General features: G+C 45.4%; 1 protein-coding gene across 3 annotated transcripts in view; it reads left to right on the forward strand.

Annotated features, from left to right (window-relative positions):
- OS9 (OS9 endoplasmic reticulum lectin) overlaps positions 1-26,416 on the forward strand; it is a 596,790-nt gene that overhangs the window by 252,339 nt on the left and 318,035 nt on the right. For all 3 annotated transcript variants that reach the window (XM_069653613.1, XM_069653616.1, XM_069653615.1), the window contains exon 8: positions 786-907. In XM_069653613.1, the coding sequence (XP_069509714.1) occupies positions 786-907 (122 nt within the window). The remainder of the gene's footprint in view (positions 1-785; positions 908-26,416) is intronic.

Here is a 26,416-nt window from a genome sequence, read left to right on the forward strand (position 1 = left end):
ACATAGACTTCCTTTTATATCTCTCTTTTCTGTACTCACTCACGTCTAGAAGGCTCCCTCAGGGCAGAAAAATACAAACAGAGGGACCTCGACGCGTGAGGGATTGTGGGTACAACGCACATCACTATAGGGATAGTGTTTCAGACACGCCTTGTCGACGTCCCTTTTCGACTACGAAAAACAAAATGCAATACTCCGCAGTGACCACTGGATGTCGGACCTATGCACAGCATGTGAATCTAAGCAGATACAACCATCAGAAATGCTTTTACGGTAAGTAATGCATTGTCATATTCAGGATAATTAATGACACTATATTCAGGATGTTTAATGAGGTTCATTTTGGGATGCCAAAAGCTCTTTGCCGTGTTCCAGATGGGTTGCAAAATGATATTGAAAATAATGGATTTTGCAAAATCCCAGATGGGTTGCAAAATGATATTGAACATAATGGATTTTGCAAAATCGAGGAAGCCCTTTATCTAAAATCAGCAGTTGGAGGTTGCAGAGCCCGTCTTGCTGGGCCTGTTAAACTGAGCTATGCGAGTTTCCACTATTTATGAAGAACCAATTCTAGTTTACTTTCATGTCAATTTAGAAATCGCATTAGGTAGTTAACTTATCAATTTGCCATTTGATGCATTGGGCTTCTAACATAAGCCAATGGCTATCAAATACCTTCCTAGTTCTTGTATTTTATATGCATGGTTTTAAAATGTATGATTATTTTGTTAAACTGTTCTGTGGATTTTTTTTCTCAATTGTTTTCTTTCTTACATTGGAAGGGTCCGAAGAATTGCCCACCGCAACTCCAGGAGACAGTAAAGGTGAAGATCTGGAGAACTCTGAAGAGGACTTCTGGAATAAAGTGTTGAAGCCTGAAGATAGAAACGATGCAGAAGCCCTGGTAGGTGTTTTCTCTCTGGATTCTTGTAAGGTGGGCTTTCCAGGACTTGCTGCAGAAACACGGGAGGCCCCATTAAGGCTTATTCAGGAAGGTTCTGATTTGCAAGTGCTCTGTTTCTTTGGACATATTATAAAGCACCAGTTGTTCCCTCTCAAATAAAGGAAGATGCATTGTGAACACATTGTCTTACTGAGGCTTGTATTGCCTGGCATTAAAGGGGAACATTTTACATGCTTTTGGGTCGATTGTCCGGGCTCTCCCGACTTTGGACACTTGCCCATGTGTGCAGCTGGAACTATTTATTGCCCATCTCTGCAGAGGTTTCACATTGTCCTGTGCCATGCATGAGGAGGTCATCTTATCCTGTTTGCCTTCAGGCAGTGCTCCAGATAAGATTTTGAAATGGGAGTATTTTGCTCCTTTTTTTTTTTTTAAAGTAGGAGTAAAATGATTTTTAGGGAGGAGTAAAATGATTTTTAGGGAGGAGTAAAATGATTTTTAGGGAGTAAAAAAAGTAAGTCCCATTTCCAATCGGAGTATTACTCAAGTGAGTAGAAATTATTTAACTGTTAAACAGAAGTGTATTTGTAATATATTTTTGCATCTAGTTAATCATGCTCATGAAATAATACATGTTTACTTCTTCGATCAGGCAGTAATACGTTTCTTCCTATGGTACTATGTGCACTACTGGTCCAAACATCTCCATGGAGCTTTGTGGGTGAATTTAAGGGCACAAGCTCTTATGGGTTGGTTTCCCATTTTTTGTTGGGAGTATTTTTCCTCCAATTTTATTTTCTGGGAGTTTTTACCTATTTTTAGGGAGTAAGAGTACCAGTACACACCTTATCTGTAAAGCTGTGCAGGCTGGGCTATGGGGTATCCAATCCAGTCCACTATAGCAATAAGTAGGGCCCGGTCTGGGAAGTTATGTTGGAAAGAAGGGGCGATCTGTATTGGGGCCAAGATCAGACCTCTTAAATCCTATTCTGACCAAGCTTTGTCCTCAGCCAGAACAAACCCTGAAAGGGGCATCTGAGGTTGTCCTCCTTTTGCTGATTTATCTTTTGACCTAAAGGAGACCACGACCAAGATCTCTTGTACTGCCATTAGCATTCCAGTGGCTCAAGCTAATGAGCATGGTTCAGGATATTGAACCTGCTACGGCATTAATGTACAGATGAACCGAGCTAAGCAAACTCCTCTGTTTATAAAACATCTATGTTTCATTATGTATGTACAACTTCTGCAACTACCACACCCCTCGTAATGGGCCATCTCGCAAGCCTTGGGTGTGAAGGAATCTTTCTACTCGGTAAAGCTGGATCCCTTCAGAAATTTTCAAATGGTGATTTCTACAGTTCCCGCATTAGTACAGCACGAAGATTAAGAGGGCCCTACAGCACAAATTAACAAACTTTCCCATTGGGGATAAAGAAATTGATATGAGGCCAAAAATGTAGTTTGTTAGTGGGTATAGTGGAGAAAGCCCTCAACTCTTTTTCCAGACTAGCTTGATGGTAATTCCTTTGTAACCATGATATATTGATTTTCTTAGGAGCAATTCCACATGTAGTTAGGATATTTCAGTGGGTTTAGTTTAGTTTATTATTTGTATAGCGCCACCTGGCCCTGGCACATCCAGGCGCTCAAATTAAGAGCAACATTACAGAGTAATACAATACAATACAGATTACAGAATAATGTAATACAATGCAGATTCGGTACATTAAACAGGTAAGTACAGATTAATGCGAGGTATAGCAAGCGTAGGTTATGTCAAAATACTTGGTTAAAGGTCAGGAACATGTCATAATACACGTTGTACTAGGTTGTAGATAGTATGAATGGTTAGTAGAATAGTGACGGTAGTTCAGGCTTCGTTGGATAGTAACCAAGATTTAGCGCTGTGTCTGAATCTATGAAAAGAGGCTTCAGATCTGAGATGCAGTGGCAATGAGTTACAAAGTTTGGAGGCAAGTACGGGGAAGCTTGCGCCGCCTGCTTTTATAAGTTTGTATCTGGGGGTGGTTAGACAGTGTGTTTGAGCTGATCTGGTTGGGCGAGGTGGGATGTGGAATGTGAAGTTGTCTGAAAGGTATCTGGGTGCTTGGTTAGTTGTGCACTTGTGTGTAAGCGAGAGGGTTTTGTATTCAATTCTCTGAGGTATAGATAGCCAATTGCAGGATCTTCTGGTGTCAGATATATGTTGGTGTTTGGCAATGTTCAGAGCTGCTCGTAGGGCATTATTTTGAATAACTTGCAGCTTGTTGATGTTTTTTTGGGCTGGTGCCCAGATAAAGAGCATTACAGTGGTCGACTTTGGAGAGGACTAGCGCTCTGGCTAATGTAATACAATTGGAGGGTGAGAGGTATGGTCTGCTGGCATTGATAAGCTTGCAGGTGTAGGCGGTGGCCAAGGAGATGGCGTTGATCTGTCTTGTCAATGTGAGGGACGAGTCAAGGTAAATCCCAAGGGTTTTGACATTGTTGGATACAGAGATGATGTTCCCATCAATAGAGAATGTCTGATACAGATTGTCCAATCTATTGAGTCTAGGTTGGGTGCCTAGGAGTAGGAGCTCAGTCTTCTCGTCGTTGAGGCGGAGGCCGTGCTTGGCCATCCATTCTTGGATAATGGAGTAGATGTTGTTGAGAACTGCCTTGTCAGTAGAGTAGTCGCCTGTTAGTGGGATAAGTATTTGAGTGTCGTCTGCGTAGTTCGTGTAGATGACACCCAATTTGTCCAGTATGTCAAAAAGGGGTTTAGTGAATACATTATATAGTGTGGGGGAGGCGTAGGAGCCCTGCGGGACCCCGCATGTGACTGGGGCTGGTTTGGCAGAAGCTGTTGCGGAAAAGACCCTCATGGATCTGTTATTCAAGAAGGACTGGATCCAGGCATTGGCTTTGTCAGAGAATTTGGCTGCTGATGTTAGGTGTTTACAAAGGATGTCATGGTTGACCAGGTCGAAGGCCGCCGATAGGTCGAGGAGGAGGAGAAGTGCAAGTTTGCCATTGTCTTTGATGTTGTCCATTTGTGTCTTGAGGTCAATCAAGGCAGTCTCGGTGCCGTGTTTAGGTCGGAAACCTGATTGAGTCCTAATAAGTTGTTTTTCTCGAGGTAGTTCTGTATCTGTAGATAGGCAGCTCTGTCAAGGATTTTGAGTTGGAAGGGGACAGTCGTGATGGGTCCGTAGTTGGTGGGGACACTAGGGTCGAGGGTGGGCTTCTTTAGTAGGGGTGGAACCCATGAGTCCTTTAAATTGTTGGGCACTGTGCTAGATGTGAACAACGAGTTAATCAGTGCAGTGATGAAGGGAGCAAGGTGTTTGGCTGCGTCTTTGATAATCGGCGCTGGGCAGATATCGCCTTGGCACTTGGATGGTTTCAGTGAGTTGATTATGTCTTCCACCTCTTTGATGGATATGGGGGTGAACTCGAATAGATTGTCATAGTCTGCTGTTGGTGAGTGGGTGAGGGGGACAGTGTTGTCAGTGATGGTGAGGCTTTCTTTCTTAGTTACAATTTTGGCTTGTAACATGGCAATTTTACCTAGGAGTGCATCTTGAATGTTAGTGCACCAAGATATGTCTTTGGTACAGGTATCTGTAATGGGAGAGGGGGATTTGTGATCTCTGAGAATGTTAAAACGCGCTTTAGTGTTGGATTTGGCATTACATATTCTTTCATTGTACATGTTTTTTTGGTCTGGATGATGGCTATCTTGTAGGTGTTGGAGACACGTGTGTATGCTGTCTTGTTGTTGGTGGTGGTGGGCATTTGTTTCCAAGAGAGTTCAGCTTGTCTTTTGGATTTGCGGAGTATTTTTAGTTTGAGTGAACCAGGTATTGAGATGCGTGCGTGGTTTGGCTTTTCGAAGTTTGAGAGGTGCTATGGTGTTTATAGACTTGAGGATGGTTGTGTTGTAGAGATCTACTAATTCCGTGGGGTTGGTGATGGAGGGTGAGTTGTCGATGATGGGTTGGAGTAAGGGGAGGAGTTTCTCTACTGTGATGTTTTTTGATATTTCTAGTGAGTGTCAGTGGTGCATTGGGGGCCGGGCGTTTGGGTGCCTTTATTTATGGTGAAGGTGATGAGGTGGTGGTCGGTCCAAGCGCATGGGGTGTTGGAGAGGATGGTGGTGGTGCAGTTGAGGTCAGCAATCCAGTCAAGGGTGCGGCCTTTATTATGGGTGGGTTGTGAAATGTGATGGGTGAAACCTAGTTTGGAGATGGTGTTGGCTATGGTATTTGCATTGTCATCTTTCTGGTCACTGAGGCCCAAGTTAAAATCGCCTAGAATGAGAAGTCGTGAGTTGGGTTTGGTGTTGTTGGAGAGTAAGAGAGCTATGTCATCGTTGAAGGACTGTATGGGGCCTGGTGGTCTGTAGATGAGGTGGGTGGTAATAGTACTTGTATGGGTTGTGGTCAATTGTATAGTGAGTAGTTCGGCGGATGGGAAGGATTGGTTTTGAATGTGCCTTATGTTGAGGGAGCTTTTAGCGATGATGGCTGCTCCTCTGCCTTTGGTAGTTTGTCTGTCTGTACGGTAGATTGTGTAGTCATTGGGTATAGCTAGCGCTAATGCAGGGCCGGCGGCTGGGTGGAGCCAAGTCTCGGTGATAGCTATGAAGTCAAGGTCGTTGCTGGAGATGATATTGGCTATATCTAATGCGTGGGCGTCTAGGGATCTCTCATTGATAAGTGCACCTTTGATTGTTTCGGCGGTATGGACTGGTGAGGTTTTGGGGCAGGTGGAGGTCTGGTCTCTGGGTGGTACGGTATGAGTGGGGAGAGGCTGGGGTTGGGCTTAATTTTGTTGTCTGGCTTTGGCAAGGTCGGGTGGACGTAAGTTCTAGATCTGAGGCGGTTAAGTCTTAATGCGCCAGTTCTGGGGTAGGAGGTCTTGGAGGTGGCAATCTTATGGGTGGGTATGCTAGAGGAGGTGGTTGGAAGTCCTTTTTGGGTTTTGGATATGATGTCTGAGCTGAGTGGCTTGGTGAGTGGCAGTTGAAATGGGTTATTGTTGGGTAAGAAAGGGGTAGGGCAAGGGATAGGATGATGTCTTGGGCAGGCTAGTCTGCTAAGGCCATTGGGTTGGAATAGGTAGTGTGACCCAGTACATGGGATGTCATCTGGGATAATGCAGAATGGTAGCATCATGATGAGGAGCCAGGTTAACGTATCTAGGTTGGGTATGCTAGGTGGCCTGTGCTGGCGGTGGATAGGGGCTGGGCTTGAGAGATTATAGCACTGTCGCGAGGGATAGTGGTGCATAGTCAACTATACTATTAAGTGATCTCCTGACCTCTTGTCCTGTAGCCAGTTTTGAATTCCATCTTGACTGGTTCATCCCTTCATTGTTTCAAGGTCGATACATTCAGTACCTTTTTTTTAATTGGTTAATAATACCAGCATTAATTACAGCGCTAAGAAGTTATGTTACATTATTGGAATTTATACTGACAACGCTGCCATTTGCATGGTCTCTCAAGAGCTCTGTCAGATGTAAAAATAAAGGTTAGCAGGGAGAGTGGGAAAATGCAAGATAACGTTGATGATGTGCCGGTTCGCTAGACCAGAAGTACCCTGAGCCCTGCATGTGGATGTGTTACTTGGTGTCCTGTTTCGCAAGTGTAGATTGTAGAGGTCTAGGGTTCTGTTGTATATCTGTTGGGAGGGTTATTCAGTTGCTGCATTTGACTGGCTTAGTGGATACTTTTAATGTGCATGACTGTAGAGATTGAGTAGGTTAGTGGAAGGCCTGGTGGGAAACTTGGATCATTCATTTGGTGGCAGCATCCCTGTAGTGATGCCCTTTGTGTAAGGTATTTGTGAGGAGATGTCCTGAGGCGCCCTGAAGGGGGCTGGTTTCTCTGGCAGTGGGCAGTAACTGGTCATTCATGAAGCATACACCAGTGGGTAACAAGTAGGCAATGGTTGAACATTGTTCCTCATGTATGTTTAGGGTAGGCGGCAATATGACATGAAGTGCATTGTAAAAGCCTGCTATTGTTTTTGTTATGATAGTCCCAGTAATAAAAATGGTGTGATCAGTCGCAGGATGGTATCGGAACACTTCCAGAGTCCTCCAAGGGAAGGATACTCAAGCAGGGGCCGAGAATTATTTTAGGGAGTTTTACAAAGTCCACCTGATGTAGGACTTGTGAAGACTCAACCTTGGGACACAAGGTTCCAAAGCTTAGTATAGGCCTGAACCACACAAGTTTTGGTGGCAGCAATGGTGGAGTAGCCATGCTCATCTTCGGAGGGAGAAAGGGCAGTAGGCAGTACAACATTTTTAAATGTACAACAAAAAGAAAGAAAAGAACTTTGAGTATACATATGGGCCCAAAGAAACACTGGCACACTAAAAGTTGCATACAAATTATGGTTTATTGCGTGGTGAATATCCTGTGTTGCAGCACAGATGTTTTTTACATTTTTATATTTTGAATAAAAGGAACCATTTTAAACCTTCAACAGTGGACTCTGGTTACCTAATACAAACTATGGGACCGACACAGACACACACACACACACACACATCCCCGTCCCCCCATAGAGGGAAGGCAGTCTAAATAAAATCATTCAAACCAGCTTAAAACAGTTTAAACTAATCTGTAGAAACACTTCTAATGCCACATCCCTGTATCCAGGTACCCTAAATCTGCTTTGATGGGGAAAATCTGAATGTGACTTTTTGGAACATGTGTAGTTTTTCTTTTCCCACAAATCCAATCGATGAGCTCAATGCCACAAGGGCCTAAACTGAATGCTATTACTTAATAATAACATTCTACTACTAAGAAAGTTGTTTTTGGCCATCTCTGCCATGAGACCACAAATTATTTTCCCTGGGGCTTTTGAATTTGCATAGAATCTCATGCTGTTTATAGGTGGACATCTAGTGGTAGGCACGGAGTATTCCATCTTCCATGTTCGAAAAAGGATGTCGATTGGGTGTGTCTAACACTATCCCTAGTGTGATGTGTACTGTACAGTTATATGCGATCTTACCGACCACAATTGCAGAGTGGTAAATTTAATTGTGGAAAAAATATGGAAAAACACTGTATGTGGGCGGGGCACACGCCCCGCCCCTTGTTTTTTAACCCTTAAAATGCCACCGCAACCTCATCCTGACCCATTTTAACCCTTTTACCCCACTACCCTTTATTTAATTAATGTTCGCAGCGTTTTTTGTGTTTGTCCACTCTGAAAACTACCACTCTGTTTTGTTTCAGGTATTTTGACTGGATACCGTACTGTACCCATGATCTTTCACGCTCCGAGGGCCCTCCAATTGTTCTTTTCTGTCATCCTGGTCGGTCACTTCATGCAGAGTTTGTAGCATTGCTACATTAATATTTGCGATTTAAAAAAAGATTGTCATTTTCTAGCATCTTTCGGCAGATGCTTTTTCGACTTTCCAATGTTGACTTCTCGGCAGCTAGCCACGGCCTTCACGAGTCTTCAGTCTTTGCAGTACGGAGAGTGGGGAGGTTTCGACATTTTGATACTTTCTTAGAGAATGCCTCTTCTCACTTTTTCTACTTAAATTTGTCCGGCTGCTGTTAGAGTTGCATGTAAAAATGGAGAGGACGCTGTTTAAATTCTGTCCTTCCTATAATAACAAATTCCCCTGGAAGGACACTCACCGAGTGTGTAGTAATTGCCTTCCCCGTGATCACTTGGAACAGTGTTGCAAGTCCTTCAAACTCTTTTGGCACAGATCAGCACTCCAGGCGGTGGGCGGCCTACTACATGTAGGCTGAATCCTCTTTACCTGCCGGCGCTGTTGTATCCGACAAGGAAGAACTCTGAAGCTACGGCTCCCTTTTTGGATGCTGATGACATTCTGCCGTGTGTCTGTCATGTAAGGAAGGAATGGTATCAAACAGTGAAGACAGACACAAGTGATCACAGTGCAAGGGTGTTTTATTGAACGTCAATGGGTTGGTTGAACGCCTATCTGACCCTAAATCTAAGGATGGAAGCAAGCTACGACAATCAAATAACTTGTCAAAATAAAAGGGCCTATGCTTATAAACGTATTGCCAATCCTTCCTTCTAAATTCAAATGGTGTGGGCAACAATGTATGCAAAAAGAAAAGTGTTCAAGAAATGATATATCAGGATAGTTGAGCAGTTGGCTTCCCTTCCCCACGTTTTCAGCAGGGGGACAAGGCGGTACGTTTTAGCTTCGGACACACTCTGGCTTCTCTGTCACAAGGATACAGTTCAAACCATATGTATCGGGCCTTCTGCCAAAGTCTCTCTTCCAATAAACCAGCACCAAGTACCTATCTTATCAGTATTTTCACATTCACTGGTCCACTGTTCACCATGGGTCTCCCTCCTTCAGACTCGGACCCCCTTTTAACACAATGTTCACAATTGGTCTCCCTCAATCGGGCTCGGACCACAGATCTCCCTCGTTCGGGCTAGGACCATGTAATCTCACTTTCTAAGCTTTCCTCTTTGAATAAAAAAAATCAGACTTTCAATTGTGTGACGGATTTTGCTTAAACTGTCGTAGGGCCACTTCGATTCACTTAGTTTCTCATTCTCACCTTTTACTTTCGCTTCTGCCACTTATTGTCTGGATACCTCAGAGACCTTCGATTGAGCACACTCACGGTGCCGGAGCACTCTGTTGCTGGTATTGTATCTTTTGCTGTTAACATCCATCAGCAATTAAGCTTTACTCACATCTTTCATCACACGGTTCACCAAGCTTCATTCTTGCGCTTTTTATACAATGTTGCCACTTGCAACCTTGACTTCAACACAGACCAGTCTTGCATCGGTCTCCCCAACTCATCGGCTGTGTTGATCTCTCTGGCACTGCTTTGATCCTAGAGCCCAGGACGGTACCACGGCGGCTGATGCTCCTTCCCGACTTGGTCAGCCATGCAGGAGGGCCCTGGGTATCTCCGACACACAATGCAGAATTCTTCAGCATGGTTTCCTGGGTTTAGGATTTTTAATCTGAAGGATTCTGGAAAGTAACGGTTTCTCGCTGGAAAGTTGAAGGGTATCTCCCTCCTTGTCCACCCTTCTTGATTTGCGGTCTTTCTTCCCTCGTTCAGCTGCCGTCTGTTCAAATGCTGTTCCTTCGTGTGCTTTGCCTCACTGGGAGTGTGCTATCATGCTCCGCCTTTTATCCATGTGGGGAAGCTTAATGGAAGTCTGGTGCGAGTGGTTACCAGTAATTGCCTGACCATAGTAGTGGGACATGTCAGGTACAATGCTTGGGTGTGAGTCTGTTTTCTCCCAGAGCAGTCTGTCCGTGTGAAAGTGTTTGTGAAGGGAAAGGGGTGGGCGGGGCAGTGTAAAGTTGTCAGGGAGGGGGATATCGCGCCTCGCCATCAGGTGTCCAATTCCCCGAAGACCCCTCACCCAGGTGATCCTGCTCCACTGGTCCACCCCCAAGTTCTGGATCCAAAGGTGATGGAGAGAGGGGAGAGGCGAGGAGAGGGATGGAGGGAGGAGAGAGGGATTAATTCTGGTTTCTCACAGTCCCCAGCCTCATCGTCTGGCGACAAGGACACACACAACGCCACGCTCATTACAAGCCCACCTTTGATTCCTCCCCACACTCATTACAAGTCCACCTTTGACGGGACCATCGAAGGAGGCTCATGTGACAACCACATTTTCGTCGAAACATTTGTCAGATTCTGTCGACCCTTTAAGTTCGAAGCCTGCTGCGCTTCCGCATCCAATCCAATGCTGGCTCCAATACAAAGGAAACACATGTTGCCTCGCATAAACCCTCAACGGCTGTCAAAACACCATTATCACTCCACACAGTGGGAGAAACGCACACACTGCAGCAACTTGATACAGGGCCTACTGCTACTGGGGCTTCTATCATTACACCAGTAACTACCTCAGGTTACACCAAGATAACTGTGACATTGTCCTAATCACTATAGGGTAAAAGAAGAACCATGGACCGAGAGGAGATTGTGTTTCCCCTCCCAGACACCCTTGGAACAGGTGCCATGGACTAAAGAGAGGTTTGAAGAACTATGGACACGGCGTCAGAGTTGCACTCATGGGCAATCATCCCATTAAACAAAATAACACTACTTTAAGAAGGCTATTAACCTCTTCCAAAATTACTGAGAGTTCAGCTGTCCCCGGTACATGCATTACTGGATGTTACTGCCCAGACATCCAATACATTTGAAAATGACCAGGATGATGTTTATTATCGCCAAGACCAGGGGGGAAAATGATCAGGGTATTTGGAAGGGGGATACTGATCAGGATACGTGGCTAGCTACTCCCACACATGATGCGGATGAGCCAGAAGCAATCCTTGGAGACACTGATCCTTCCAATCAGCCCGGCGACTCATCTATAGATGACCAGCTTCTTTTTAACAACCTGCTTAAAAAAGCAGCTGAAGGCTACGCAGTCGGTTTCAGACCCTGATTTTATGAAAAATATCTTAAAGGAAGGCTGTCAACCAATCTGTGAAAGAAACAAGCAAGCATTTTTGTACTCTATTGTGGCTCGGCGACTCAGTAGTCGGTGTCCTAAATGATCCAGTTGTTGCGTCTTGTTGGAGTATGGCAGTAAAAAAGCTAAAAGCCGCTTAAACTAGTGAAACAATACTCCATTGAAGACTAGCGCCAATTTGTCTTTAATCATCACTATTTATTCTTGATAGTGTAGTGCCCTTTGATGACACGTTTCAGCCATTGGTCTTTTTCAAATCGGGGCATAGTAAGTCAATGAGTCCAGTGATCATTGGTAATTCAATTCACTTTGATGAGATAAAGTGTTAAATCCTTAGTTTACTCTAGCTGATCTGTCTTGGGCGTCAGCTCTCTGTCAACTAACCTATTCTCTTGTTAAATTTCTATTAAAGAGAATTGCACCTTCACTGCTTACACTATCCCTTTAAACGAGTGCTTAACCCTTGAGTAGAGAAAATGTTTAAACCTGCACCTACTGGCATTCTTTACACTCAGGGGCATGTTCCACCCGATCACTATAAGTTACAACTAGTAGAAAGCATGCCAAGACTCTTTGTCCAATGCAGAAGCACCTCCAGATAAAGAATGCAAAAAGCGCAATGCTTTAGGAAAGAGTAACTACTTCTGCCGCTTTCTCAGCATGCATTACTAACACCACTCTTTTGTCAAGTTAAGATGTTCATTTGGGGTTCCGGTCAACAGCGGAGCGAGAGCAAGCTTAGCCGCAGTGATCCCCCTTAGCGGAGTGCGGCCTGATTAGTGCTGGAACTTTGTGCCTGGGCAGCCCATCTGTCCACAATGTCCTTGTGGCAAGTTGCAAAGGTGATTCTGAGCTTGCTAATGTCTTGCCTGGTGAACTGCGTGAGTTGATTGGCACTGGCTGCTGGCAGAAATGCTGTAACAATGTCCATTTGGCTCGCATGGATTGGGGTCTGAGGGCCTCTCAAACTAAAATACTCTTTATCGGACCCCGGAACAAATATTTAAGAGACACCTTTTAGAGGGTGAGCAGTGCTCGAAATGTAAGCAGGCAAGGGGTACATTGAACCACCTACTCTCGTTTTGCAGCAATACCAGAGACTTTTCAGAAGGGGTCTGTGAGATGATGTGCCTGATGTGGAGTGTACTATTTCCAGGAAGGCTACCCTTTTATGTCTTGGGGATGTCTCTCTATTAACGGATATGTCTTTTTCAGAGAAAACCTGGCTGCTGCAGAACTGCATGCTTGCGAAAAGGATGATCATACTTGTGTGGAAATCATCCAATTCCTTCTGTATTGATAATTGGGTGGAGGAATTGTTCACTTTTAATTTAACAGTTTCACCATTGTGCTTGAAAATGTCCCTCTCATACATGGACACTGATATTGGGGATTCTTTCAGGATATATGTGGCTGATGTGATTTTGGGATGGTTCTTGAAATATTTTCATCAATGCAATTTTGGTTGCCCTGCTAATATTATGATGGGGTCCTGCTGTATGTTATATGCGTGGTTTCATACAAGACATAAAAGAAGAGAACACACTCCTAGGAGAGTGTCTCATGCAGCTCTACCAATGGATGAACATTAATGAACTCCAAATCAACCCGGACAAAACAGAAATCATGATTACACCTGAAAAAATGACCAAAACAGGCCATGTCTGACAGAACTGGGAAACCATCCGACACCATCCAAAGCTGTTCAGAACCTTGGAATCATCATCATCGATAACGCGTTATCACTCGAACCTCAAGTCAATGAAATCCAAAAATGCTTCTTCCTCTTACAATGAAAAAGATCCTACCATTCCTCTACTTCACACATAAAACACTAGCCATCATATCCCTCATTAAGTCAAGGATTGATTATGCTAATAGCATATACCTCGGAATGCCGGAACGCCTGCTAAGAAAATTAAAACTAATACAAAAGGCAACAGTCAGACTTCTCCTAAAACTTGGCAGAAGAGACCACATCACGCCCACTCTCAGGCTGCTACACTGGCTCTTGGGTAAAAAAAGTATCTCTTCCAAAACCCTGTGCTTAACGCACAGAGCAGTACACGGCCAGGCAGCAGAATTCATTTTAAAAAAAATTCCACCTACAAACCAGCCAGAACCCGGAGATACTGCGTTGACATCCACCTTGAACCCAAACGATACACGAAGAAAAAGGAGAAAATGCTGAAAACCTGGCTGTTCAACTCTGAGCATAACAAAACCGACTGAACGAAGCCTGCGCACCGCGCAACCTATCAAGCGCAGGAAAAAGGAGAAGCAACCGGGTAAAAAACAAAAATGTGGCTGCCAAACCAAAGGGAGCACCCCACAGTCCCACACCCCTGACCAGAACAGAGAACACCCAAGCAAAGAGCAGATGACAAGGCAGAATTGACCGGGCCAGGGAAGAAGGCCCAGCAAAACTAAGGTAGGGACATCGGGGGCTGTGGGGGGAATGACATCCGCCCCCAGGTGTGCCACAAGTAAGGGGAAACGAGAGGAAACAAACCAAGCCTCAAACCCGCCCCTACTGAAATTCTGAGCGCCAAGAAAACCAGACAACCAACAACCCCCTGCCCATGAGCTAGGGCAATAAGAGGGAACTAAACTCAGCATCCACCCCACCCCTTCAAGAAACTTTAAAACTCCCCCAGGGAACCCTGTTAAAGAACTCCCGGCCACCACGCTCCACCCCCAGATCAGAGAAGCAGCACCCAGCCAAAACAGAGCCAGCAATTTGAGCTCAGAGCGCCATCATACTAGCAGTGCAGCATTGGAAGCCAGCGCCTAAGAAGCGACCTCACTGATGCAACTAGAAAGGGCAACAGAGAATGGGTAAGGCACTATTAAACAACCGGAAAAACTTAAGATCTGACCTAACAAACTAATACTAAGACTCAACCTTCTGCGCACACCTCACAAACCACACTACAGACAACCAGAACTCCTTAAAACAGCAAACTGCACATACTTCACAACACTGCAACAACAAAACAGCACACACAACCGTGCACAACACCAAATGACTGCCATCTCCGAAATCTCGCACCGAAGCTCAGTGAACGGTCCATCCGAACTGAAGCTGCCAACACATCACAGCTCCCTTGCTCTTTTCCTGCTCCCCCCACTAACCCTACCCTGTGCCTTTTTTTTCTTCCCCGAGCACTGAGACAATGCAAGTGGCACCTGTCTGCTGTACAAAAACCTTTAAGATCAACATAATGCCCCTGATCCTACAAGGTCTCAATTGCAAAAAAATGTTAGGTAGGCAGGTTACACAACTTCTTAAAGAATACTTTTGACTCTGTGGAAACAGCGGTCAGGGTCCTTGCAGAGGGTACCTTTTATAAAGAGAGACTTGTGGCTTTGCAATTCTGGGTTCAAACCAGAAACCCAAACCACTCTTATTTATAAGCCAGTTGAAGAATCAGTCTAATTTGTAAAGGGTCTGGACGATGCACGAGACAGCTAAGAAAGAACATGATACAATTTAAGGCCTTAAGCCAAATCTCCAATAAACCATACGTGCTATGAGGGGTTTTCAACACCCGCCGTTCCTTTCATTATCAAACATTTTCCAGACCCACACTATCGCGGTTCTCCTCAATTTCTTTTCCCTGGTACTCGTCACAGGGATCATATTCGAACTCCCAAACCTTACAACAATGAGGTTTCGGGTGAGGCAAGACTAGAGGGAGGAGGCTCTTCTACCCCACCAATGAATCAGTCAAGGTCCCCTCCTATGCATCTCTGGTAGAAGGTTGAATTACATAATTCACCCACACATGGGAGGACATGACGACAGATCAGTTCGTGTTAAAATACCTGTTAAAGAGTAAAGGGGATTCTTAACTTGGATACGGGAACGTCATACATAGACCGGCTACCTGCCTTGAATGACTTCTGACTGTTGTACTTCGGTACACGCATTATGTACTTCGGTACACGCACTGGTTATCTGTTTAAGATTATTTTGAACGCTGTCCATTACTTTACTGTGTGATATCCAAGTAGTTCTATTAGGGGGTTAACCCGTTGCTTTTTGCCTTGCGGACGACCCATTGGTTGAAAACGTGACACAATAAATGACCACTCTAAATTTCAGATGTTCATCTTTATTATTCAAGGACTCTTAGCATTCATACTATTGTTAAAGAAGTGAATATTTAATGTTGAGGTCACTGCGCAGTAGAACTGCACAACTATTACACTCATGCCATTGTCTGTTGGAGGAACCTTGGGGAACCTCCTGTGCAGTGTCTGCAGCATTGGACCATCCTCACTTTGGAAAAGTTGAGCGCACCTCAGCTTGTCACTCCCCTTTTCTTTTGTCTTCGCATAATGAGAATATCACTCTGCCCTCCAGTCAAACTACTGTGCTCTTACAACATGCTGTCCCAAGATCAGGGGGTTCAATGCTACATCCATGATCTCAAGCACTGAACCTAGCAGCGTGGGTTCGGAGTTCATAGGGTTTGGGCATTCAAACCTGCCACAAACATGAAACACTTTGTCATTTGGTGTAATTCACATAGCATCTCTCTAATTGGCTGCGCACATTCTCACATTGTTCTATACCTACTTTACCTCTTCGACTGATTCATTGAACTTTCTAAATATTCTTTCTCCAATTAAAGTTTCATGGTTCAAGGTTGTTGTCATTAAAGTCTATATTGAATGTTAAACGTATGGGACCTCCTTTCGAGCCGAGGCATAAAACTAGTCTTGAGTGCCTCACTTATTTTCTCGTGGCCATTCCAACAATGAGGATGAATGAACTGCAGGCTCTCTGAGTTAAAGGTCCATTTGTCCTCATTCATAAGGACAAAGTGGTTTTGCACACACATTAACACTTCTCTCCTAAATTCATCCTGAAGTTTCATGTCAATTAGTCTATAGAACTTCCAGCTTTTGTCCAAAATTCAACAAATTTAGCAGAAAGGAGCGTACATACACTAGATGTGGGGAGAGCTGGGATGCATTACCTCAGAAAGACAAAACCACTATGGAAAACATACATTCTTCGTTTCCATTGCCACTGGGAGAGAAAGTGATCCTGTCTCTTAAGTTGGTCATTTTAAAATGGATTGTGAAATGCATCCAAATGTGTTATTCTCTTTCAAAGAGAATTTTACCTTTCACGCCTGTAGCTCACTCTACTTGAGGCATTGGGACTACTCTAGCTTTCATTGGAGTTCCATTCACACCTTTACACAAAATTAGTGCTTAGACACACATTCACAGGTGGGTAAGATATCTTTTTGACACTGTACCTTCAAACAACCCATAACCGTCTTCTGGTACTGCTTGCTAGCCTAGGTACAGCATGTGATTCTAAGCAGATTCAAAAGCCTCAGGAAAATGCATTAGTTACCGTAATGGTATTTCTGATGCTTGTATCTGCTTAGATTCACATGCACCCACCCTTCCTCTCTTGGAGTTGAAGGTACATGGACATTTTAAACTTTTCTTTACTTCCTGTAATCGCGCATACACGAAGTGCTCACTCATGTCAGAAACAAAACAATTAGCGGGACCTCGATGCGTGAAAGATCATGGGTACAGTACACCTCACTCTAGGGATAGTGTTTCAGACACGCCCAGTTGACGTCCTTTTTCGAACATCAAAAACAAGATGCAATACTCTGCACCTACCACACCATTAGATGTTGGCCTATGCACAGCATGTGAATCTAAGCAGATACAAGCTTCAGAAATATGATTACAGTAAGTAATGTATGTCTTATATTATAGCTTTCAGGCCCTGGCGAGAGGTGGGAGGGAGCCCGGCCCACCCCAACACCGGCCGCAGGACACTGCATATATCGATGCATCAGCAAGGGGTGTTGCATCAATAACACTGGCACGGCTCGGGAGCCTGTGGCCACAGGGAACCTCCATTAGACCCGCAGGGAACTAGTATTAATTAAAGGCCATCAAGGCCTCCTCCCTCCTCCCTCCCCCCTCCCCCATCACCCACTATGCCACCAGGGATTGGTTCATATTAAACTGCCTCCACTAAAACCTGTACTCACTGCACCACTAGGGATTAGGGGCAAGCCTAGGCCTACAGAAAGGCCTTTAAACATAAAATGTCCCTGGACCCGATCAAGGTCAATGTTGGAAAGGGGCAGGGCTTACAAGACCTCTGAAGTCAAGGATAATACTGGTGGTGGAGTAACTAGTAGAGAGCGTTAGGGAATAGAAGCAGTAGAGCAGTAGTAGGTGGTTGAGGGCGATGCCAAGGGTGAAGTACACAGTAGGTATAGGAGCAACAGAATAGTAAGAGCGACAATGAGGGGGAGAATAGGAGTAACTATTAGCATAGAATGAGACTAAAACTGAAGAACAGCAAGAGGCAAGGAAGTAGAGTAGGAGGAAGGAGGGAAGCGAAGATAATGGAGGTAGGGGGGTAGTTGGATGTACGAGCGATAGTAAGAACAGGAGTAAGAGCAAAGGGTGTAAGCGGAAAGGCAGAGTGAGGGATCGGAGGGATATTGTAATGTGGTGGGAGGAGAACATCTTCCAAGCCCAGTATAGTGAAGGGTTCGGTAAGAACGTGTGTGGAAGAAGGGAGTATGATACCAGGCGGAAGAAGGCACCATCCCTAACCCATTAGACTCTTAAGCGGGAAAGGTTAGGGAAAGCCTAGAAAACGTCAGGTAGTTAGTTAGAAAATGGTTTTAGGGAAAATACAAATGGGATTAGGTGCTCGCCAACGAGGACATCCATCGGTCTGTTCTGACTAACACCCCGTTAAGGATGCCTGAACTAGGGAGGCGGTAAACTGGTGGGGAAATACTAGTGAGGGACCGCCCTAGCACCAGTCTTCCCTTAAAGCCTGATAGGCCCTGGAGACCCTTCTAAGATCCTACAGCCAGTCTGTCTTATCTATTACAATAAAGACCCTTAGACTTGCATCGGAGTGGTTATATGTGACAGGCTACCCTGTCATATGTGGTGTTAGAAGTGGGATAGGCCAGATCCCGAAACGGAGATCGCCTACACCCATCGAAAGACGATTACCCAGACAGAGGAGATATCCTCAGGAAGACACATTGGCACTTCAACCACTTACAACCAGAATTACCATGTTGATTTGTTTTCGACCATTGACCACCAGTGCCCATATGCCAGCCCGAGGTTTGCCGTGGGAATATTCCTACGAGGATCGAAGTGCATATGAGCATTGTATTACAGTTAATGAAAAGGCCCTGATTGAGACAGATTTGCTAGTGAATCTACCCCGGGACTGTGTGGAATATTTTGCTCTAGTGTATCGGTCCCATCTGTCTCAACAGAAGTCCCAGTACAACATTCCGATGGTGCTCAGTCATGCCCAGTATCCAGCCAACATCTGACCTCTCTCTTAATTTGTACACAGAACCTTGTCCCCTTCAAGCAGGGGAAGTATTCGGGTCCTTCATTTTGGATGCTGTCTGAGGGAACAAATTAAGCTTACCGGGAGCTGACGTGGAGAAACCCCAAAAAATACCACAGAAACTAAACAACATGGCGAGCATTCAGAGTGTGGACCATACCCGAAGCCGGGAAGATAGAGGGACAGCTACGAAAATGACAGTGAGGCTACCCTGTCCGAAGAAGACAAGGGGTGCATGGCAAAATCTAGGCCCTTGAACCCATTGTTCATACCCGGGGAGTCCCAGTTGGAGCCGAAGACTGGCAGCTAACCAGAGTCAGAGAGCCAGAAAGTTCCAAACGAGATTGGGAGCAGGGATACCCTACCATGGGAAGAAATGCAAAGACACTCTCTAAGGTTGCCTCCAACATTGATGACCATTCCGGGTGACTGTAACAGGAAGGAGGAATCCAGTCCTGTACCCACTAAGCAGCAGGATAAGAACTCACTTAAGGCGAGTCTTAACCACCCAAGAACAAAACTGCAAATATGTCCAAAGCTGGCTGCTTCCTTGGAGAATTAATCCAGCAAGAAGCCTGTTCAGGATATCTAGGAGTCCCAAAATGGCCATACCACCAAGCGCCTCCCGAATCACAGGAAGATGACCATTCCCGAGAAGCAAAACTGGAAGCCGACCCGGGCCCCCCAGCCTTGAGACCTGACCCCTTCTCAGATTAAGAAGAAGGTACCTCTCCAGAAGAGGTAGCCCAGCTGCAGGCCGTACGGTTCCAACAATGGCTGGAAGCCTTTTTGCAGGAGGGGGAAATGTCATACCAGATGGAAGAGGAGAATGAGTCACCCTTGACAGACTGGCAGCTATACCCCAAGGATACACCCTCATACCAGAATACCAAGAGAAAATGTAAAGGACAGAGAAATAGGGAAGATCTCCCAAAAGATACTCCAGGCCCTGGTTGTTGTACGCCCAGGGTGACTTCCTGTAAGATGGATAACGGGGGCAGTGACAGTACAGGGGAAGACCATCTGGGCCTAATTGGATTCTGGCAGCACTTACAGCACCAATCGTCTAGAGTCTTTACCCGCAAACAGCCAATTTGATGCAAGTCCTAGAGCAACCTGTTGTGTCCATGATAATTAGGTTACAAATCCATCAACCAGGGTGACCCTCCATATTGGAGAAAATGTTTACTAAACCAAGTTCCTCGTGACTCCAGACCTTCTGGAGAAACCTATTGAGAAGGAATTGCCTGGGTTCAACCAATTGTTAACTTCTCGGGTCTCCAAGGACCAACGACAAAGTTCTGAATACCCTAAGGTAATTTATTGTATTGTTTAAAGCGTGGACCTAGCTCGAGAGCAGCGCAGCGGTGTACAGAGTGTGGGAAGCCGGCATTTGTGCCATCTTTTAACAGTAGCTCAGTACTGTGAGGTCTGTGCGTCCATTTAAATGAGTACTTGGTCAGGTGTTAAAAGAGCCATGTTTTGAGAGATTTGCGAAATTGGAGAATGGTGGGGTCATTCCGAGCCGACACTGGTATCGAGTTCCAGAGGGTGGGGGCATGAGAAGAGAAGGATTATTTCGCGTCCTTCTTTGCGGACGAGTTGGGATTCAGCCGGTTGGACAAATTGCGCGAGGAGCGTATGCCACCAGGTATGTGGTGCTTAGCCACCAGGTACGCTGGTGGGATACTTGTGACTACTATGTAGATGATGCATGTCTAGAACGGTATCCTGGCTTGGAGTGGAAGCGAATGTAGTTCCCGTAGGATGGCAGTAATTTGGTCAAATTTCTGTGCTTTCGTAATAAGACATGCTGCAGCGTGGTGGACTGGTTTTAGGGGAGCCAAATGAGCAGCGGGGAGCCCTGTCAGGAGAGCATTTCCTTCATCCATGTGCAAGACTGTTAAGATTTTCAGATCAATGATCAATCCTCCTGACCTGTGTCAACCCCAGAACTTTTTGCTGCACTGGTAGATTATTTTTCCTGATACCTCAATAAGTGGGAATCTTTTTCCACATACAGAGTCTTTCACTCTTTTTATGGGTGTCCTTTTTAAGACTCTCCATAGTGTCTTTTAAAAAGTTATGCTATGACAACTTTTTGGCAATAAGTGCTTATTGTTGCTTGGATGCTCTAGGGGCTCCCCGTTTAACTTTCTCTGGCTAACCTTGTGAGAACTGTTCCAAAAGGTAGAAAGGATCTTTGGATCCCTTTTGCATTTTATTAGGTGAGACCAGCACCCTCCCACCTTATGTGGAGTGCTGAGGAGATACTGCGTATCCCTTTCTATTTATAAATGTTACATTTATGGTACAAGGACAAACTTACATTTAATGTCTGGTAGCAGTGAACCTTTTTATTAATTCGGTGCACCTTTACCACAGGCTGTATCCACAGTCTGGTAAAGGCACCCATGGGTGCTCATTTTAACAAAAAGGGGCCCCCTTTTTTACCATTCCTTCCCCAGACATCCAGGGCAGTAAATTCCTTTGTGTAAATTTTATCTCCGGTGGGAATCCTGTGCATTCCCCGCCCAGACTGTGAAGGCAGGAAGCCAAGGAGGCGCCCAAAACTCTGCAGGCCTTTGTCTTCCAGCCTGACTGCGAGAATCCAGTTTAAACTGAAAGGCTGGCTGTCCTGAAAGGACTGCCAACCCCCCAAGTTTGAATGTTGCAAGGTGGTTTGATTGGCTGTGTTCCTGCACAAAAGTCTGATCCTGGAAGCCGAAGAAGTAGTCGACCACTGCAACCAAAACCGAAGAGGAAGATGAAGAAACTGCAGCTGAGACAATTTCCAGCGACCAGAGAGCATACTGTGTAACAGGATCCTGCTGTAACCCTTTCTTCCAATCTACCTGGGGACTCCGAAAACAGCCAAGACTCAGAGCCTGGTGAGACCCACTGGACTCTAAGACCTGCGTTTTGAGCCATCCCATGTTGTGCTGCGACCTTGCTGGGCTGCAATGTCCCAATACGCTGGGACCTCGAGCTATTGTGCAGTGCACAGTCTCCTGAATTTTGCTGAAACTTCGTGAGCATCCTGCTGGATCTCCAGAGGCACAATTCTGGTCCGAAAAGTCACCTCACCAGAGTGCTGGAACTTGCAAACGACAATCCGACCAGCAATATTCTGTCGTCTTCTGTGCTCCTGAAAAGGCCCTAAATCCACAGAGCCGCATCCAGCCACGAGGAAACTCTTGCCTGGATCCTTCTCCTGTGATCCCTGCTGCAAAAGTCCTTCCAAAGTCCTGTCTTCTAGACAAATGAATCCATCGACTGGGTTTTTGGCAGCATATCATGAAGTCTTCATGGTGCAACTCTTCTTCTGTGCAGAGGTACTCAATTGGCTGGGGTATTTTACTTACCTTAAGCCTTTGTGATTTCTGTATAGCTTTGGGGTGTTGTCTGTGATTGGGAGGCCACTCATCCAGTTCACCCAGGCCCACTGTGGGATACTCCTAGGGTGTCTTCTTTGGAGTCCCTGGACCCTCAACTAACTTTAAAGTCAAATACTTGTTTGAACAGTCTTCCTCTGGAATTCTGACTTTGCCTGCAACTGCACCCTATCTCACCCTGCCTACAGCTGGCACATAGACCAGTAGGGTGTCTGTACTGCCCCTGATTGAACTCATGCTATAGAATAAAGGGAGGACTGGATAATCAAAGCGTTATTCCTTGAAAGGAATAACAAGTGTTCAAAAGTTACTTGCCTGTAAAAGACTTTGGTTGGTAACTTACTCCGAGAGGGAACAGTTATAACATTTCTTACTTACCTTGAATGTGTGTTGCACTATTCTGAAAAATATATATATAAGGTTAAGATAATCACCTGTGAATTGGTTGTGACTCTTCCCCAAAAGTAATTCTGCTGGCTTCTCTTTACTATTCCTGTTTGGATAGATGTACGAGTGTCCCCAATTGGGTCTTGCTTCCTGTGGCTTGTGTTTAGCCTGTCCAGAATAGGTCTACCTAAGGTTATACTTAACTTTTGAAGTTGCTGATAACGCCTTTAAAAAGTATATAGGTTTTACTTACCTTGTGTTAGCTGTGTGCCATCCTAAGGCAACTTAGTTATTGCTTATCTCAATCTGTTTTCCACTGATCTTAAAAAGCAACTGTAATAGTATATTACAACATTAGGTCTTGCATGCCTAGAATAGATGTGTGCCATTCCTGAAAACTGTTCCTTTATGTGTAGCTGACCTTGGTCTGCCGGGTGCCTACAACATTAGCGTAAATCGTTCTTGATTATCTTAGCCTGAGTTCCACTGAACTGAAAAGCAGCTGTAATTGTATATTACAACAAAAAGGTCTTACTCACCTAGTATAACTGTGTGTTATCACAAAAGTAGTAGAGGTATATACTGTTCCTTGAATCTATGTTCCACTATTCAGAAAGTATATTTGCAAGTTGGTTGACTATATGATTTCCTCATTGAGTGTCACTGCATAAGTGACACGGTCTACTACCCTTGTATTACTGGAAAGTAATCTGAAAGTAACGTGTGGTTTTACTCCCCAGGAATAGGTGTGCCCTATACAGAATGTGTATAGAAAGGTCTGACCTACCTAGAAATACTGTTAGGTGTTCTAAATAAGGTCTGTGCTTTTATCTGTGTATTTAAAGCATTGTGTTGTGTTTTTGTGATGAGTTTATATGCTTTATGATAGTACTTACTTACCCAAGAATATCTTGCTCTGCTTGTATATAAAATAAACCAGTTATAGTGTATCAGTGTTTCTTTAGACCATATGTATAATACACTTGATTTGTACTGATTCCTATGTCCCCCTTCCCTCATAGGAGTAGCCTGGCTGCTTTGCCTATGCTACCATGAACACAGGTGGTACAGGCTTATACTAAGAGTGGAGTCTTGTACTGTCTCAGTTGAATGGTTTAACTAAGCCCTTGTTTGGACTTCAGAAAAACTGTACTAACAGACTACAAGGGCTTGCACTATGGTCCGGAAGTCCTGCAAGGGGATGAAGGGTTTGGTTTTTCTCGAGGGTTAGAGATTCTGAGCCAGGCTATTGGGGCCTTCTTGACTTTGTGTTTCTGGAAGGACAGATTGCCTGCCGTCAATGGTGAAGCCTAAAGATTTTGTAAAGGTTAAAAAGGATGGGTGAGAGGATGGAGCCTTGGACTCCACAGGACACCTGGAGTCTGTTACAACGCAACGAGTTAATCTGAACAGCCTGGTGTCTGCCTGAGAGGTAGGAGGTTAATCAATTCAGGACAGTGCCAGAGAATCCCATCATGTCTGCAAGGAGGGAGAGAAGAATGCAGTGGTCGCAAGTGTCTAAAGCAGCCGAAAGGTCAAGAGGACGAGGAGGCATGAGCCGCCCTTATTCATGATTTGGAGAGCATCATCCACCACCTGGATGGTGGCTGTCTGGATGCTACACTTCGGGCAGAACCCTGACTGATGGTCATTAGGAGGCAGAGTTGTTTGATTCTGGTGAGTAGTTGTGTAGTAACTACTTTTTTCCAAGATTTTACCAATAACCGGGAGGTTCGTAATGGGCCTGTAGTTGGCCAGGTCTTCTGGATCTAGGGTTTGTTTTTTCAAACAAGGTCATACGCGACCAGTCTGATGGGTGTCTAGGAATGATCCTTCTGCGAGGGAGGCATTGATGATGCGGAGGAGCGCATTGAGCGCCGGGCCTGTCAATTGTTTAATGATGGAAGCCGAAGTTATATCATCAGAGTAAGAAGTAGGTTTGAAGGAGGCAATCATTTTTAGATAACCCGGGGGAAAGAGGAGAGAATACAGTCCAGAGGAGCAGTGTGTGTTCTCCGGGGTGCAGGGGATGCTAATGCTGTGAGAGGTTGATTCAATGCTCGCTCAGATTTTGTGCATTTTGTTTCAATAGAAAATGTGTTGATTCTGTCAAATTTTTCCTGAAGTACGGGTACCTCGGGTCGAGTGAGGGTTTGATACAATGCAGTTTTGCTTCTGTTATAGGCTGCCCCAACGGTGGTGCAGTATTAAGCAGCTTTGGTCTCAGTAATCAGAATCCTATGGTTTGCGCGCAGAGATTTGAGGTTGGAGAGGTTTCCAAAGTTATTATTTTTTGCACCACCATTTCTCTAGGGCTCTGATTGAGCACCTGTTGGGAGCTAGCTGTGGGGTGCACCATGGGGCAGATGGTGTGGTCTTAGCCTGGCTGGATTTTAGAGGGGCATTAGTGTCCACCAATTCCATAGAAGAGTTGCTGAATAATTCCAGGAGGCCTTAGGCATTCCCTGTGGTGGGGGGAATCTGCATAGTTTGCTTCTAGCTTATTGTCTGGAAGGTTTTGAATGAGCTGTGTTGAGTGAGGGGGCGTTTAGCCTGACCTTTGTAAGCCATAGTCGAGTGGGTGACTGATAATGGGATGGCGGCGTGGAATGGCGGCGTGGTCAGACCAGTCAAGTGGGATAGGGTCTGCACAGGTTTTGCAGGGGATGATGAGAACACTAAGTTTAGGGTGTTGCCTTTGTTGTGCGTAGGTCCATGGAAGCGGTCTGTGCGAAAAGCGTGCTCCGAGTGGTTGTCAGCCTGTTCCTCTGGGATGTTAAAATCACACTCATTATTTGAATGTGCTTATTTGGCAGAGGAGAGTACTTTGGGGATGTCTGCAATAAAAGTCACTTCTTTGAGGTGGTCTGTAGATGAAGTGAGCCGTGATTGATTCTTTGTGCTATAGAGGGAACTGGCAGGCAAGTGATTCAAATTGCCTTGTTCTGGGAGAGGGGATGATGGACTATGGCCAATCACGTCTGTGGATGATTGCCCCTCCGCATTCTGCACTTACTGGCTGGTCGGCATGTTGGATGCAGTAGCCTTGGGGTAGGAGGACGTTGAAAACATGTGGGGTGGATGGGATAAACCCTGTTTAGTGATGAACAGGGCATCATGGTTGTTATACGAGATGAGATCTGCAATCTCTGCAGCGTGAGCGACTCCTGAGCGAGCATGGATCCACATGAGGGGGTGTGCATGATGTCCGTGGGTGTTGGATGGGGTCAAGGGCACTATTGATGAGGTTCGCTAGGGTAGCTTGCTGAGGCTGCCCAGGGCACTTTGCCATTCGAACCCTAAGGAGAGTGGGGGTTGGGCTGTGGAGGGAGGAGACGGATGGTGATGTCTTTTGGTGAGTAGCAGTAGTAGCAATTAGTTTGTAGGTGAAATGCAGGATAGCGGGTCAGGCCCTTGGCCCAAACAGGTGAGGTCCTTGTCTTTGCACGTCCTTTGCTGAGCATGCCGGCGATGAGGATGCCTAATGAGGACTTAGTAAATAGGTTGTGGACAGAGCAGCTGAGTGTCAGGGTCTGGTCGTGTGACCATCAGCCTACTCGATGCTGTCTGGAACTGGCCTACAGTCCTTAAGTAGAGACTTGGAAGGCATGAAAACTGGATGTGGGCAGAGCAACTGAGTGACCTTGCCTGGAGTGCTATGTGTGTGGAGGCAGAGGGCACCTATCTTATCAGTGCCCGGGAAGGCACCTAATTCCAGCCAGTCACAATCAGGCGGGAAGGGAGATTGAATCTAGAGCTCAGGCAAGACGTGGCAACGATGGAAGCATCAGTAAGGGGTTCTGCATCAACAACGCCTGCGCAGCTCCAGCAGACTGTCTACTGGAGCCTGCACCCACAGGAAGCC

Source organism: Ambystoma mexicanum, chromosome 3q (genome assembly GCF_040938575.1).
Source record: "Ambystoma mexicanum isolate Mex_15411 chromosome 3q, UKY_AmexF1_1, whole genome shotgun sequence".
NCBI lineage: Eukaryota > Metazoa > Chordata > Amphibia > Caudata > Ambystomatidae > Ambystoma > Ambystoma mexicanum.